The 16,783-nt window shown below is 43.4% G+C and overlaps 1 protein-coding gene across 1 annotated transcript in view; it reads right to left on the bottom strand.

Annotated features, from left to right (window-relative positions):
• Nucleotides 1–244: 244 nt before the first annotated feature.
• The window catches only part of CA4 (carbonic anhydrase 4), a 28,924-nt gene continuing 12,385 nt past the window's right edge, over nucleotides 245–16,783 (bottom strand). The window contains exons 2-8 of the mRNA XM_033172127.1: nucleotides 9,434–9,487; nucleotides 8,416–8,586; nucleotides 6,224–6,387; nucleotides 5,155–5,244; nucleotides 4,802–4,865; nucleotides 2,825–2,988; nucleotides 245–1,941 (exon numbers count right to left, since the gene is read on the bottom strand). Of these exons, the coding sequence (XP_033028018.1) occupies nucleotides 1,750–1,941; nucleotides 2,825–2,988; nucleotides 4,802–4,865; nucleotides 5,155–5,244; nucleotides 6,224–6,387; nucleotides 8,416–8,586; nucleotides 9,434–9,487 (899 nt within the window). The 3' untranslated portion in view covers nucleotides 245–1,749. The remainder of the gene's footprint in view (nucleotides 1,942–2,824; nucleotides 2,989–4,801; nucleotides 4,866–5,154; nucleotides 5,245–6,223; nucleotides 6,388–8,415; nucleotides 8,587–9,433; nucleotides 9,488–16,783) is intronic.

Below are 16,783 nucleotides of genomic sequence, written 5' to 3'. Positions count from 1 at the left end.
ATTTTCATTTGATGAGTCTGGAGATGGAATGAGGCAGATGTCAAAGATTGGCATTGCTGGAGACCCACAACCAAGCAGGATGGGAGTTGGGGGTTGACAACCCCTGGAACCCCACGATGCTACTTTTCCTTCTTGCTATCACCACACATTCACCTGTCCGTCTGCCCCCCCCCTGTTGTTGCCCACAGCAGTCATTCTACAGGCCATAGGAAAGGGAGGTGGGACTTCCAAGTCTCACCGCTGGCTCTCCTGAAAGAACAGCCACTATGTTATGGCAGGAAAAGCTTCACGGGACACCTATGGGTGAACAGGAATGTAAAGGGATGAAATCAGGCAGCTTTGTTCAGTGTCAAACTTTTATTTGTTTTATTCCTCAACCCGAACAAAAGCTCCTTAAATAATATAAGAACACATATATAGGGCTCTATACATACTCAGAGGAGACCCATTGAAATTAATGCACACAATTAACTTAAGTCCATTATATTCAGTGTGTCTACTCCAAGTAGCAATTAGTTGGCTACAACCCACAGTACTGTGTTGACTTTGAATATATAAATATTTCCATATTATTATTTAGCTCTATCTCATACACTTTTCTCAGCCTTTATTAAAGCTTTTGACAATTAAGTGGGTAAAGTACAAATAAGAAAACCATTTGTCTGCTTGTAAAGCAGTGGTGAAGCTCCAGTGCCTTGGCATTTAAGAAGATAGTGCCTACAAAACAGGTGTGTTGCAGCAACACCTTTTACCTCAAAGCCAAAGCATGACTAGGTATTCCTGGTATATAAAGCCCTGCAAAAAGTCAGTGGTGATTGCTGATGGTCACATTCAGTTCTTATGCTAAACCCTCTTTCTCCCACCCTTGAGTCTCCAGATGCCGCTTGACTCCAGTTCCCATCAGCCCCAGCCAGATCTATCCAACAGTTGAGGGATGATGAGAGTTTTGGTCCAACAACATGGTGACCAAAGGTTGGGGGCTGGGCTAAACTATTGTTTTCATGACAAGAATGAGCTGCATCATGCTTCTACACTCCTCCCTTTTCCTCCCTCATGGCCATAGGGAGCAGATTAGAAGTTTTTGCTTCTGGTTTTTATTTACCACAGTTTAAGATGTTAACGTTAACTATGTTAATGTTAAACATGCCAGCTTCATAACCTATAGCTTCAAACTTATGGCTTCAAACAAACAAGAGTTAACTACTGGTTTGGAAAACAGTAGCAGAAACTTCCAAACTCCTCCTTGCTGCTATTCTTTCTTGTCACACTAAACTATGGTTTAATGAGACATTCATACATGGCCAATGTCACATTGCATTGATGCAAGGTCAAGCTTAGTTTCTTTGTGTTAACCAAAGGTCATCAGAAATTTTCCCATCTCAGAGTGACTGTTACGTATAATAGTTAAAGATTCAGTAAAATGCCAATTCTTGTACGCAAGGCAATAATCCAGATTAGTTAGGCGCTTAACAAATTAGTCTCCAACATGCCTGCCATGCTTAGTCACATAATCAGTTGGATTAATCAGTTAGGAATCTTTCAATCAGTTCAAAGAAGTGGTCTCAAATTTGTTTTTAGCCTTATGATAGGTGGCTATTGCTTCTGCATGGTGGAAGCTAGTGAGGTGGCAGGCTCTTCTGATCAGCAGAATCCCCCATTGGTGGGTGAGGATCAGCTGCACACGAGCCAAGCGTGTTTTCAGATTGGGGGCTTTGCAATTAAGAACCCATTTAAAATCTGCCCAACCCTTCACTGGATGAGAGTGAGAGCGAAGTATGTTGCTGTTGGTATTAGTAGCAATATTTTTCCTGGAGCTAGAAGTGCATTTGAGTCTGACTTGTAGACAATTCGTCCACCAATAGGCTGAGTGGGTCGAAAGTTATCCACCATTGGCGCATCTTTGTCTGTGCCAAAATAGAGCTTCATCCAGAATTCTTGGATCTGTGGAACACCAGAAAAATGAAACATTATTAGAAAAATGAAAAACAAAACAATGGGACTAGCATTACAATTCTAACCCCACTTACCCAGGAGAAAGCACCTCTGAATTCAATAGGATTTCCTTCTGAATAGATATGGTTATGTTTGTAATAACAACAACAACAACAACTTTCATGTTATAAAGCCAATGAAACGGTGTACCAGGGTAAAAGCCAAATGAAACACAGGAACACAAATTCTAAGAAATGAAGAATGAGTTCAGTAAACTAAAGCAATAAAACCATTCAAATAAACTCTTAAACCAATGAAAACACTCATCAACTTCAAAACTGATCTTCCATAAATGTCTGGGTTACACCTCTGGGGAAAGCTTCTGAAACAACAACATATTTAGTAGGTGCCTAAACATTATCATGCCATGTGCCTGTCTCATTTTGTCTGGTAAATGGGGATGGGGTGTGGGGGTGCCACTCTACTCCTAATCCAGCCTGCATTGATCCCAGCATTCATAGCAAAAGCCTTCCTCAACATTCTCGACTTTTCTTTCCCTTTTCCTGAATAAAAAGAAGTACTCGCCCTGGGATGAAACCCAGGGCCACCTTGCAGGACTATTCATTTCTATAGCCAAAATTCTGAAAGAGAGAGCCCAAGGGAGGGCATTAGAATTAAGTGGACAGCACTAAACTACATTGAAGTGCATCAAGTGCAGCTGTTACCTACTAGCACAATGGCTCTGTTAAATTGCCCAAAAATAATTAAAGAAACAATAAACTCTGAAGAAGTGTTTAGGTGAACTGAATGATGAGGCTTTAAGCATGTTAGGGTTGAATATGCCTTTTGTAAAGCCCCATCTCTTGTGCTTTTCTCTTGTGCTTTGTCTCACCTGCAGGAGACTCAGTTCAATAGGTGTCTCAAACAAAGTCCAGGTGACTCCCTCATTGCACCCAGGTGTGGTCAGTGAGCCGGTGTACCGATAAAAGCTGTCGAGGGCTGACTTTTTAGGGATGAGGGCTTCCAGGCACAAAGCCCCCATATCAGTTGTGTTGCCTAAAGAGATTAGAGAGGAATTATTGTTTCATGCAAGGCACATCTTTCTGATCGTCATTCTGGCAATTGCCTTCAGTTCTGTAAGCTTATTGATGCTGGTATCTTTCAAAAGCAGTTTAAGGAAGACTTTAAGAAAAGCTCTGTGAGATGTGGGTGGCAAACCACATGCCTCTTAGGAAATCTACAAGGTGGACTCAATGGCCCTATCCTCCACTGTCTGCTCTGTCCCCCAGCAAATGGAATTCAGATGATTACTGTATCTTTTCCTTGTTAGGAGTGGTATTTCTGAGGATCTGTTGAGATGCATGAGCAGTAACGGATTGGGGGGAGGGAATTTGATTTATTTCGCATTTTAAGTTGAAGCAATCACATTTGCACTATTCTGAAGCAATACAAGAACTGAAACACAGCCAGCCTTCAGAATTTGCACTAATCCAAATTTTGTGATGCAGTTCTCTGACTCTTTACAAAAATACGTAGAATAGTACAAAAATACATAGAAAAGTACATAAAAATGAGTATGCTAGTTAAGATAGTTTATAAAAGTGCTCTGCATTAAGATAAAATGCTTGCAAAAAGGTGTACATTAGCCAAAACTGCATACAAAAATGCATTTATTAGCCAAACTTTGCATGTATCCTGTATATCTGCATCTTGCTATAGAAAATGCGGAGAACTGTATTTAAGATTGGCAAAATGAGACACTGAGAATAACTGAAATGGACAGAACCATCCATCCATAATCAGCCATGCACATGAGAAGGTGCTTAAGGCCATGAGGAAGCTGGAGAGAGACTAGCTCAGTGGTAAAACACCTGCTTTGCATGCAACAGGTCCCAGGTTCAATCCCTGCTATCTCCAGGTTTTTTGTGTTTTTTTTTAAAGATAACCAAAGTTAACATGATAGGAATGACCTTTGCCTGAGATTCTGGAGGACCCAGGAAGCTGCCATTGGTCTATCTAGTTCACTCAGTATTTTCTGCAGACCACGGATAGAGGAACTTTTTTTTCAGTCTGAGGGCCACATTTCCTTCTGGGAAACTTTCTGCCAGTAGCATGCAGTCAGTGCAAAATGGGTAGGGCAATTAAAGTACAATTTTATTATGTGCACAATAGGCTACTTTCTGCATACCCTTTTGCAGCCTTCTGCATTTTCCATCCAGACAAACAAACAAAAACCCCAACATCATTAGAGTTCAAAGAACACACTCCAGCCAGGCAAAAGCATTTTTTGTTTGAATCAAGGCCAGTGATAGGGAAAGTTCTGAGGAGCAGACGGAGAGGCTGGTGGGGGGCACATTTGGTCCCCGAACCTAAGGTTCTCTATTACTGGTCTGCACTGACTGGCAGTGGCTTTCCTGAGCTGACAGAGCATGTTCCTAGCTTTGTTAGAGTTGCCCAGGGATTGAACCCAGAGCCTTCTGCATGTAAAGCAGCTATTCTCCCACTAAGCAGCAAGTCTTCTGTAGAGTAAATAGCACCGGGCTCAATGGATCAATGATCAGAACTTGTGGAGGGAAGTGTCCTTATGTATTTACATCGCCCTGTGATGCTGCTACTATTATATTTTATTTTAATGTCCTGTCTTCACTGTAAGGTCCTGGGGCAGCTTGCAACAATGAAAACAATGTTTAAAACAGTTTATGACAACTTACAATCACAAAAATAAGGTGGGTCCCAGAAAACATATACCTCAGGTGCTAACAGCCAGACTAAAGTCAAGTAAACATGAAGTTTTCTGACCTTGTTTATGGATCAAAGAGTTGAGTGTTGCTGCTGCTGTTTTAAAGATAAAGTTTCCATTAAGTCTTACCTTTGAAAGGAATATCTTTTAACTTTGAAATGAAAGGTTCGTAGAAGTCATTTTCTTTGCCAACCTGAAACAAGACATTTTTTTTAAAGGTACAATTTTAATGCCCCTTTTTAACTCTGTACTATTTCCTAGAGCAGGGATTTGGGGGCGGGGACGACCGTTTTTCAGCCCAATGACCACTTTCCCTTCTGGGCAATCTCCCAAGAGCCACATGTCAGCATTTCCCCCATGGATAGTAGAAATTTATCTTGCAAACACACCAGAAAGTGTGAAATGGCCCCCATGATTCTCACAGCCCAAACCGATTCTAGTTGCTTTGCCAGTTTTAAAGTGACCCCAAATCCCTTCCATACCTTTATAAAGAAGCCCAGCACTGCTACGCCATTTTTGGAGAGCGCCTCCTCTATGGTGGGAATGTTTTCCTTGATGTGGACGATATGAAGCTATGGGGGGAGGCAGGTGGAGAGAGACTGAGACCTTTTTCTACAGTACTGTGATTACAAATGTTTAACTTTTAAAGAAGAAACAAGATAACTAAGAAATGAACACTGATAAGGATAAAACCTTAAAGGAAAATAAACATGTATTTGCATGTAAGCCATATACGATATAAGTGAGGATACTTGTATATTATCTGAAACAAACTTTCAGATCTGGAAGCAAGAAACTCTGAGCAGACCCATTGAGAGGCAACGCGGGTAGGGTGTGAGACTAGGACCTGGGAGACCAGAATTCAAATCCCCATGCAGCCATGAAACCCATTGGATTGTCACCTTGGTACAGTCACTCTCTCTTAGCCTGACATACCTCACAGGGTTGTCGTGAGGATAAAACAGGGAAGGGGCAAGGTGTTTACACCGCCTTGAGCTCCTTCGATAAAAGGTGAGATACTACTAATAATAATAGGAAGAAGGAGGACGTTGCATTCATCTTAAGAGTAGATACACTGAAATTCATGGACCTGTGTTTGACAAGACCGTTAATTTCATCTGGTCTAATCCAACATTAGCCATACTTAGATATCACCCTAGGATTACAAAACTTTAAACCAGGAGATCAGTGACTAATAAAACCATTCTGGGTTTGTTGGTTGGTCTGTTTCTCCCACTCCATTCTTACCGGTATATAAGTTTGCAAGTTTGCCCAGTTCCCATACCACAGCAACATTAATTCAGTTTTCAAATTCAGTATTTAAGCTTCTCCAATGCATAGCAAGGATGCTAAAAATTATTGCATGTGTGAATGCTCCATGCAAGTTTCCTCAAGTGCATACTTGGCACATTTGTCCAGAACAATCCTTGTGTTGGAAGTGAGTGGGCAAGGCTTTCTTTGTGGGTGTCTGCAGAGCTATGGGATGGGGGGCCCTGGGCCAAGGGTTTTCTGGACATGTTGTGAATCCCTGCATGACTTTTTTGTTTTTACCTCCATGGCATATCTCTGCCCGTCAATGCTGTGCTCCGATCCAGGGCTCACCCTGCTATTCTTCCCTTCGCTGTCTCCCCAGTGGAAGTGGAACTGCATGGCCTTGTATTTCCCCTGGAGGCCACCCGACTCGATCGTTGCTGTCCCATCAAGCTGCACTTGGACTGAGGGAGGGGAAAAAGAAGCGCCCTTTCAGGTCATTCATTATTTCAAAAACGTGTTATAAACCGGGGGTTGCGGGGGAACCTCCACCCCACAGACCTCCTTTGCCACCTCCAGGCCATTTTGGCCAAGCCATGCCCAGATGCCACACACCAGAGTTCTCTGTTTCCCGTATTTTATCTGTTTTCTAATATTTTCTTTTTTAAAAAATAGTGTTTTTATTGGTTTCATGTAAAACAAATACACCAGTGACAATGAACAAATGACACTCACATCCCACTCAGTCATGAGTTCTTTGTTTTCAATGTGAATATATCAATTATATATATATTTTTGTTAACCCAGAGTGTCTTTCCAGAGTGATCTGTGTGGAGCAAGTAGTTGGTAACTATGTTACTTCGTTGCAGCATACTTTACCACATCCAAGCTATCAGTTTTAATAATATTACTACATGCAACAGTCAATCTTGCAGCTCATTTTTCTAATACTAAATTCAGTTGTCCCCCTTTCTGCAGCAATTTGGGATTTTAAACAAAATCCTCACAAAAATTAATCAACGTTTTTGTGCTTGCAATTTTCACTGGCATACATACAGATTTTTTCTAACTTTTCCTAATATAATGCATGTTTGTATGTTTTTTTCATGAAGATATTCACTTTGCACATTAAATAAATGTGTTTATGTCAACAATGGTTGAAAAACTGCATCATAAAATTTGGGTGAGTCTCATGCTCTACAGCAGGGGTCAGCAATCTTTTTCAGCCGTGGGCTAGTCCACTGTCCCTCAGACCATGTGCTGGGCCCGACTATATATTTTTGGGGGGGAGGGGGGAAATGAACGAATTCCTATGCCCCACAACTAACCCAGAGATGCATTTAAAATTAAAGGACACATTTTGCTCATGTAAAAACACGCTGATTCCTGGACCGTCCACAGGCCAGATTGAGAAGACGATTGGGCCGCATCTTGGCCCCCGGGCCCTAGGTTGCCTACCCCTGCTCTACAGACTGGATATGCATGAATTTGAAAGGACAGCTGTGTTTCAGTTCACACAATGTTTTTAGAAAGTGTGAAGTTCTTTTTAATACAGAGACTCCTAAAAAGTGCCAGTGGCAACAACTCTTCTCTTTCATATAAGAGTAGTGATGGGGGATAAATTCAGATCAGTTTGTTGTAATATTCTTATTACAATTAATAATTCTTGCTATTTGCTGCTATTACTACTACTACTGCTGCTGCTACCAGTACTACTACTACTACTACTACTACTACTAACAGCAGCAGTGGGTCTCATGGCAGGTTTCATTAATTTAAAATCCAGAATGAAAACATTTAAAAGAAATCACAGTCACAGGAATAGGGTGGGATGAACTTACCATATCTGCACTTTCTGAAAGAGTGTGTGGGTGTATTAGGAGGAATACGTGCATATCAGGAGAAAGTCACATTAAAATGTTGATGACATTCCAGGGGGACTTTAAAAACAACAACACAAAACTCCAACTGATGGGGATATGTGGAGAACCAAACTTAAGCTTGAAACAGAGAGAAGCCAAAATTGGCAGGTACCCCCATTCCTCCATAGGAGGGAATGGCTCCTGAGAGAGGGTGGCTGCCAAGGCCACCTGAATCTGCTAAAAGAGAAGTGGTCAACCTGTGGCCCTCCAGATGTTCCCATCTTCCCTGGTCATTGGCCATATTGGCCAGGGCCGGCCCAAGACATCTTTGCACCTGAGGTAAACTTCAGAATGGTGCTCCCCTCCCCTGCAATGAAGAAGGGGTGAGTGAAGATCTACATTGAGCACAAGGGTGATGGGGAAGAATGATCTGCATCCCAATCTGCTGCCCCTGTGGATCCTGCCGCCTGAGGCAGTTGCCTCATCTGGCTTCATGGGTAGGTCGGTCCTGATCCTGTCTTTGACTGATGGGAGGTGCAGTCCCACGGGGACACTTTAAGGACACCACACTGCTTACTCTTGCAATACACAAGCCAATAGGTTATATCTTATAAAAATTCCGCCTCTCACCTGTATGGCCATTATTTACTAATCTCCAGAGTTTTTCTGGCTTGGTGTTGTATTTTTCAAACTTGAATGGCTTGAGGTCCCAGTCGTATTTCACATCGTTGGTGAGGATGTTGATAGGAGACTGTTGACTTTTTCCACACACCTCGAATTCCTGTTCCCAGTGGCGTGGTTCTGTCGAAGGTGTCATGGGCAAGAGGGCAAGATTGTTTCAATGGGGGTGAAAGGTTGGAGAAAGTTGTGCCACTGAATGAATCAGGCTCTCTACAAACCAGGCTTTTTGAAATATTAGCCAGCCTTAGGAATGCAGATGCCAGCCTTGTGCTCTCCAGAATAGTTGGGCTACAATTACCGTCATCCTGACCACCATCAGCCATGCTGGCCAGGGCTGATAGGAGTCTTAGTCCAATGACATCTAGAATAACCAGCTTGGGAAGGCTAGTACATGTCATCACTGTATTGTCTAAGGTGGTTGGTTAAAAACCTGGCTGCTTCAAAAGGCTTTAGCATAATTGTTCTCTTTTTGCTGACTTATCTGTGGCCCCATCTGCACTAGACATTTAAAGCAGTACCAAACCAATTTATAAACAGTCATGGCTTCCAACAAAGAATCCTGGGAACCGTAGTTTGTTGTTTGGAGACCCATTTATGTAGCAGAGGGGCTGGATAGGCAAGCTACTGCAGACTTTATCAGTGATGTACATTTCCCATTTAGAGTATAGAGCAAAAGAGTTTTATGTGAATGTGCATCTCTTACAATGGCATCAAAGTGGTGGCCACTCTAAGTGTTCCCCAGAACTGCTTCCCTCCATGCAATCACCCCTGTTACACTTTGGTTCCTACTTCCAGCCATTCTCCTTTCAATATTGATCTCTTGTCTTCTTTTTGGTACACGGATGAGCAATCTTGGCCTGCTGCCAAGAATGGGCTCACCACCCTGACCCCAACCCAACACTGACTTAAGCACACTATAAGATCATTGAGAGGTTTGTGTTTTCTTTTAAAATCTGCTATGAATTACCTAGACAGTGTTGGTTTTGACACCGCTGCGACAGATAGCACCAGTGGCTTCCTTCTGTAAGAGAGATCATAACAGCTTTTAGACAATTAACTCTTTGGGGTGGGGAGTCAATTAAAAATATATATATATTTATAAGTCATGACACATATGAGTAGAAACAAAGGAGAAGAATTGTAATTAAAATGAGAACAGAAACTTTGCACCTTTGAAAAACAGATAATTTCTCAGTCAGTATCTTCTGTAATATTGCAAAAGTGGGGGACACAAATGGAAACTGCAGCAGTTTCCTCATAACTGACAGTATCTTTCTAGAACCCTTATTGCCAAGCCCCAAGTGGCTCTGTGATAGTTTGGCATCTGAAATATAGAAGTTGTTTTTAAACAAATATTTAAACAAATATATGTTGTATGGGGTGCTGGAGTTCACTGTTCCACTCAGTCAGTGCTGCCTTCCTCCTGAATACTCCATTTCATCTCCCCAACCTCGTTTTCTGTCCTTCCCCCTGACAACAATCAGCCCACATTCCACAGCCACTGAGCATGCTCAGAACCTCATTAGGCTGTTTTTCAGTGATCAGAAGGGTGGGTTTTTTTTTAACCTATGCTTTAGGAAATGGGCTGCCATATGCCTCGGTGTTCAAGGGCATTTTAGCCGGCTTTTCAAAAACTCCTCCCGGATGCCATTTTCAAGAGACGAATCCCGGCGATGTCCGGACGTATGGCAGCCCTAGGTTCCCTAAGCAATGGTACCCACATCCTGAGTATTGGTTATAGGGAGCCATTCTGTCTGCAACTAACCTCTCCTGCAAGCTTGTTGTGAGGATGAAAATAGCAGAGAGAACCATATACAGTGGTGCCTCGCAAGACGAAAATAATTTGTTCTGCGAGTGTCTTCGTATAGCAATTTTTTCATTTTGCGAAGCACCAATGTAAAATAGCAGTTTTCGCGGAAAAAATTCCCCCCCCCCGTCTTGCGGGGCAGCCCCATTGACTTTTTCGTCTTGCGGGGCAGCCTTCCGCTAGTGAATGCCTTTCGTCTAGCGAGTTTTTCGTCTAGCGAGGCATTTGTCTAGCGGGGCACCACTGTATGTTCCCTTGAGTTCCTCAGGGGAAAAGTGTGATGCAAACGTCATAAATGGATTTAATTTAAGAACATCAGAAGAGCCCTGCTGGATCAGGCCATTTGGTCCATCTAGTCCAGCATCCTCTTCTCACAGTGGCCACCCAGAAGCCTGTGGGAAATCCACAACCAGGACCTGAGCACAAGATAACTTTCCCCTGCTTCCTCCATGAATTTGTCCAATCTTCTTTTGAGGCCATCCAAATTGGTGTCCATCACTGCCTCCAGAGGGAGCGAGCTTCATAGCCTCATGTAGAAGTACTTTCTTTTATCTTTGCTGAATCTTCCAACATTCAGCTTCATTGGACGTCCCTAAGTTCTAGGGAGAGAGAGGGAGAAAAACTTTTTTCTGTCTACTTTCTCCCTGCTGTGTATAATTTTATAGACTTTCATCATGTCACCTCTTCCTTGACTTTTCTCTAATCTGAAAAGTTCTAAACGTTGCAAGTTTTCCTCATGGTAGAGTTCTTCCACCCTCTTGATCATTTGGGTTGCCCTTTATAGAACCTTTTCCAACTCCCCAAAAGTCGTTATAAATATTCCAAAAATCTGGTTTTTTAAAACTGGAATTGGTCTGTGCTGTGGTTCCCCCTTGAACCTTGAACCCTGGCCGTGCACCATCCCAATATCATCCCAATGTGCCTCCTTTGCAAAGGAGAGGTCCTTTAAAGGTCGCCACCGGAGCAGCAAAATAACATTTCCCCAGTCAGCAGAATTTTGATCTCACTCAATAATTCAGTGAGATGAGCTCTCCTAGGGCGTCTTGTTTCTGCAATGTCAGCATTTGAGTTAGCCTGAAACTGGAGGGGATGGAAAAGAGATTCTGTTTAAAACTGTGGGGTCTAAGTGGTTAATGCAAGTGCCTACATTCTGGAGGGCAAGAGGGCTCTCTCTCTCTCTCTCTCTCTCTCTCTCTCTCTCTCTCTCTCTCTCTGTGTGTGTGTGTGTGTGTGTGTTTTCTACTACAATTCAATGGCTTGGGTGGTTATTTGAACCCTGGTCTCCCAGGTCCTAGTCTGACACTCTAATATAAACACTGTTGTGCACAATTTTGCTTAAAACTCACATTTATTTATTTTTTGCAAAGCCATTCTTATTCATGCATTGGCTAGTTCAAGACTGGATTATGTACTGCAATGCACTTTCTGTGTGGTTTCCCTAATGCTTCATCCAGGGGCTGCAGTTAGTGCAGAATGCTGCAGCACGATTGCTGACAGGAATGAGGCCTTGTCAGCATATAACACCTGTGCTCAAAGAGCCCAGGACCTTGTTTTGAGTATCTGAGCTGAAATGAACTCAGTCTTTCCACACAAAAAAATACATGCCTTGTTACTCCCTCTCGCTCCTCAATCTATTATCTTTTTACAGAGGTCTTTCTCCACCTTGTTAATTAGGGGCCAACACAGAGCCTGAGTGCTGAATGATGCTAATTTGATCAGGAAAAACTAGAAGAAAATATAAAACCTTTGGCCAAAGCAAATAAAAGTCCATTTCTACAAATATTATTAAGCGGATTAGGGTTCGTGTGACGCTGATCCTTCTAATCAGTATCTGATAAGTTTTATCCTCTTTCTCAAATTTCAGAGCTAATGTCTGGGTTTTTTTTTATTTGTTTGTTTTGTTTAAATCATGGTCTACTGAAAATATGGAGGCTTCCAAAGGGAAGTACTCCAAGCCATTCAGGTCACGTAGCTGAAAGAGTAAAGGAAAAAGTTACAAATCCCCATTCTACAAATCTGCCCCTTTTCCAGTCTTGTTCCTGGTGGGAGTCACTCTGTTTTTCCAATTTTGCTCTGTCTGTTTTCCTCGGGACAATGTGAGGAAACAGCATTGCCTCCCCAGGTGTGTGTCTCTGCCAAATAGCTCAGCCATGAACAATGGGCTGTCAAGTGGAGCCTTGAGACCTCTGCATGCCTTGGAAGGACAAGGTGGGGCAAGGGAGAGGAACTTCCAATGCAGAACCTCAGCTGATTTGGGGGTGATGTCTTAAAAGCCTCTAAAGAGGGATTAGAGCAATTCATGAAGGTTGTCAGTGGGGAACAAGCCAAGATGGCTATGTGGAAACTCCAAGTTCAGGAGCAGCCTACCTGAGTACTTGTTGCTAGGGAGCTGCAATAGAAAAAAGGGCTGTTGCCTTCCTGCCCTGCTTATGGCCTTCTCAGAACTCCTCTGCTTAGCCAAACTGGAAACTAGTTGCTTGCTGCTGCTTATAGCTATCATGCCTTTTATTACTAGCTTAAAATGCACATTGTGCCCTTAAAACACAGCCTGGTCATTCTTTTTCTCAATTTGGATCAAATCCGGTTTTAAGGGAAAATACCTCAAATGTAGCATTTCATAGGAAATGACAGTATAGACATGCATTGTGGCATGATCATGTGTACACAGTCTCCTAAACCAGTGGTGGGAGCACACTGGATGCAGAGTAAACAGGAGCATGCATACAACTTGTGATTAGTACTGAGTTCCATAGCTTAATTTTGGCACACCATGCTTCTTTTCGTCAGCCCCGAATCTCATGCTGATCACATTACTGTGCTTTCACATTACTGTGTTTTAAAATTCTGTTTTATTAGCTACATAGGAATCTGCCTTATAGTGTGCCCGATCCCTAGTCCATCTTGCTCCATATTTTCTATACTCCACCTGGAGATACTGAGGATCGAACCTGGCCCCTTCTGCATGCAAGGCAGATGCTCAACCCAGAGCCGTCTTTCCCATAGGGTTTAGTGGTGCATTGCGCCAGGGCGCTGGCCTCTCAGGGGCGCCCCAACAAGTGGGGGGGATGCGCGGCTTTGCCGGCGGCCTCCCCTTTCCCTGCACACCCACCAGCTGCGCCCCGCCAACCATAAGGCTGGCGTGCATGCAACTTCCCCTCCAAGCCTCCTTGGGAGGAGAGTGATCCCCACAGAGGCTTGGGAAGAAAGCTGCGCTCTCCTCCCAAGGAGGCATGGGAGGGGCGCAACTTCACTCCCAAGCCTCTGCGAGGATTGCTCTCCTCCTGAGGAGGGATAGGAGGGAAGCTGTGCTCTCCTCCTGAGGAGGCTTGGGAAGGAAGCTCCACTCTCCTCCGCGGAGGCTTGGGAGGGGCGCAACTTCACTCCCAAGCCTCTGTGGGGATTGCTCTCCTACAGCGGCATGGGGGAGAGTTGCGCCCCGCCCTGGATGGCTGGCAGTGCGCAGCTACGGCCACCTCAGCATTATCCGTGGTAATTATTTACCACTGAAACATCATAAAGAAATAAAATTGCCCTCTTGCTAGTTGCATAGAGATGTGTCCTTCACCAGAGAGCAATTTGTAGACAGGAGGAGTTTCCGTCTCCTGAATCACTAAAGAGACCCTTCTTTTTGTGTTCTGAGCTGCCCAGAGAAGAATGTCATTAAGTGCCCTATATAAAGACTCTTAAGTTAAGTATAAATAGTATTACAAGAAAGGGACAAAAACTTCTCTCTATCCAGTTTCCCCCCCTCATGCATAATTTTATAACCTGTCCTGTTTTTGCTATACTAAAAGGGCTTTAAACGTTGCCTGGCATTGCCTGCCTTTTTCTGCATCCCCCTCCCCAACTGTAAAGTGTGTGTATGTGTGCATTACTGTGATTAACAAAGCAAAGTGTTTTTAATTTATGTAGCAAAACTGTTTCAGCTTCTGCCTTCATCAGCTGCTCTGATACAAATTAAACGATGCTGTTTCCAAGGTGGCTGTTAATGGTGCTTTGCTCAGAAGATCTTCATTTCCTGAAGCTAAGCAATAATGCGGCCATCGTTCAGGCTGAGGCCATGCAGTGTTAATGTGTCCACCATGTACATCTAGAAGTTCTCTTTCTTTTGCTAACATTGTGGGATTTGTTGGCTTTGCAGCTTGCATGAAGCACAGTTTGATTGTCTGTCTGTCTGTCTGTCTGTTTTTAGATGGAGGGTCCAGAACTGTACAATATCCTGTGTGCACCTGGCAGTGATTGATTTGTAGATTTGCATATGCACATAGGTTTGTATCATTTGTCCTTGTTAAGGATGGGTGAATCTGGCCGATTCATTTTTTCTTCGTTCTCTCTCCTCCCCCCCCCAATGAAATTCACTTCATCCCATTTCCAAGTCAATCTTGCAGATTGTTTAAAAACTCCAAACTAAAACGCATGAAAATTTGGAAGCCATGTCTTCAAATATGCGATTTTGCATGTTTTCAAGCAATATTTCCCCTAATAAAAATGTAGGGGTATTTTTTTTATATACTATCATTTCCACAACTATATGCATTTTTTGTGCAGTTTTTGGTTGGAGAACAGTCCCAGAATTTGAAGAAGCACCTATTTTGAAGGACGGTTATGTTTTGTTTTGCTTGTTGCTTTGGGAAGTGTGAATTTGGGAGCTTTGCCCATCCTCTTCCCGGCCCCTGTTCTGTTGAGATATGTACTTCAGGTGCCAACTATCTGCACTTTCCAGAAAAAAGGGTGTCCCCACAAACTATTGTGTAACCCCATAGAAAACTCTTTCCATTCTCGTGGGGACTCTAGGGCCAGCTTTCTTTCTTTCTTTCTTTCTTTCTTTCTTTCTTTCTTTCTTTCTTTCTTCAGCAGATGGTCTTACTTTAGTAACCTGAATTTCCCATTTCCTAGCTTTAAATCCCCCCTCGGTTTGGTTCCTGTATAACAATAACATGCAAATATGTGTGTTCTTTAAATTGTAGCTATGAGCATGTGTTTAGGTTATCAGCGGAGACTTGGCCAGGAGTTAGGGGAGGAAAATTAGAACTTCTACAACTCTGTCCAACAAGATAAAAATCCAAATCTCTGTGTTGCTTCCCAACTTCAGCAAGTTGCTGTTAACAACAGCCTAAGATTATAGCTACACCAGAAGCTGCTTTATACTAGCTCAGTATTGTCGCTACACTGACTGGCAGTGGCTTCCCAGGGTTTCAGAGGGAGAATAATCCCAGCCCTTCCTGGAGATGCTTGGGACTGAACCTGGGACCACCTGTGTGCAAAGCAGACATTCTAACCTTGAGCTACGGCTCTTCTGTGGCTTACTGTGGCTCACAGCCCTGTTTCAGTACCAAGCCACCACCCTAGAGAAGGAGTATTTCTGAGCACATGTAGAGTTCAGTTTTCTAGTCACTGAGTAAGCAACAGCCTTTCCCTCTGCATGTCAAAGTTTCAGTTATTGAGGAACAGAAACTGGAAATAACACAATAAAATCATAAGAGACATAGGCAGATGGCCTTCTTGGTAGTGGCACCTGCCCTGTGGAACGCCCTCCCACCAGATGCCAAGGAAATGATGCAACTATCTGACTTTTAGAAGACATCTGAAGGCAGCCCTGTTTAGGGATGCTTCTAATGTTTGATGTTTTATTGTGTTTTTAATACCCTGTTGGTAGCCGCCCAGAGAGGCTGGGGAGGCCCGGCCAGATGAGCGGGGTATAAATAATAAATTATTATTACTATTATAGAATTTTCTTTGGGAGGGGAGTAGACAGGTTATGGGGGGGCGGGGAGCAGGGAGAGCAAGCTAGTTTCTCAGAAAGAAAAAATGAGAAGCATAGTGTACGTATATTCCAGGTTCCACAAAAGCTAGATATATATTTACCCTCTGGGAATCTGGAGGTTAGGATTCATTGGGGTGGGGGAATTATTCCCCACCCCCAGATACATTTCGGCAGAGGGGTTATTCGGGGGCAGATTTTATGTGCTGCATACAGTCGCTTTGTTTCTCAAGAGATCCCAGAGCTTTGAGCAAGGGGAAGGTCGAGACAAAAAAACAACTTTTATCAGAATTGCGGAGCACCTTCCTTCCAAGGAAAGATTGGCATGTTTGCAGGGTTTCAGAGCTAAAAGGGCATTAGGAGGTGGGGTTATCCATAGCTCCCTATAACCTTTCCTCAGCACTTTCCTCCCAGCTGAGGTCCCTAGGTATTTGAGGCTGCTTAGGCATTGCAGCTGCAGCTACAGAACCGACTCCTTGGAACGACTCCCTGTTGCTTCTCTCCGCCACCGTTTCCTTTTGGACGGTGTCCCCATTACAAATAGGGAGGAACAGATGGTAACGCATCTTGGCCCTTCTGCGGACATTCCTTTCTGCTCTGACTCCCCTTACGTGGTTCCTGTGCTTATCAGCTCCATTGTCAGGCTCAGGCCAAACTCGATCCCTGCTGCGTGGCTGCTGTAGCGAAAACCGTTCTGCTTGGGAGCTGGACAAAACAAAGCCCGCTCATACTTGTCCAAGCTTATTGAG

This window comes from Lacerta agilis, chromosome 15 (genome assembly GCF_009819535.1).
Source record: "Lacerta agilis isolate rLacAgi1 chromosome 15, rLacAgi1.pri, whole genome shotgun sequence".
NCBI classification, from domain to species: domain Eukaryota; kingdom Metazoa; phylum Chordata; class Lepidosauria; order Squamata; family Lacertidae; genus Lacerta; species Lacerta agilis.
The sequence above is the reverse complement of the archived record's forward strand: the minus strand, read 5'-3'. Positions and strand labels throughout refer to the sequence as shown.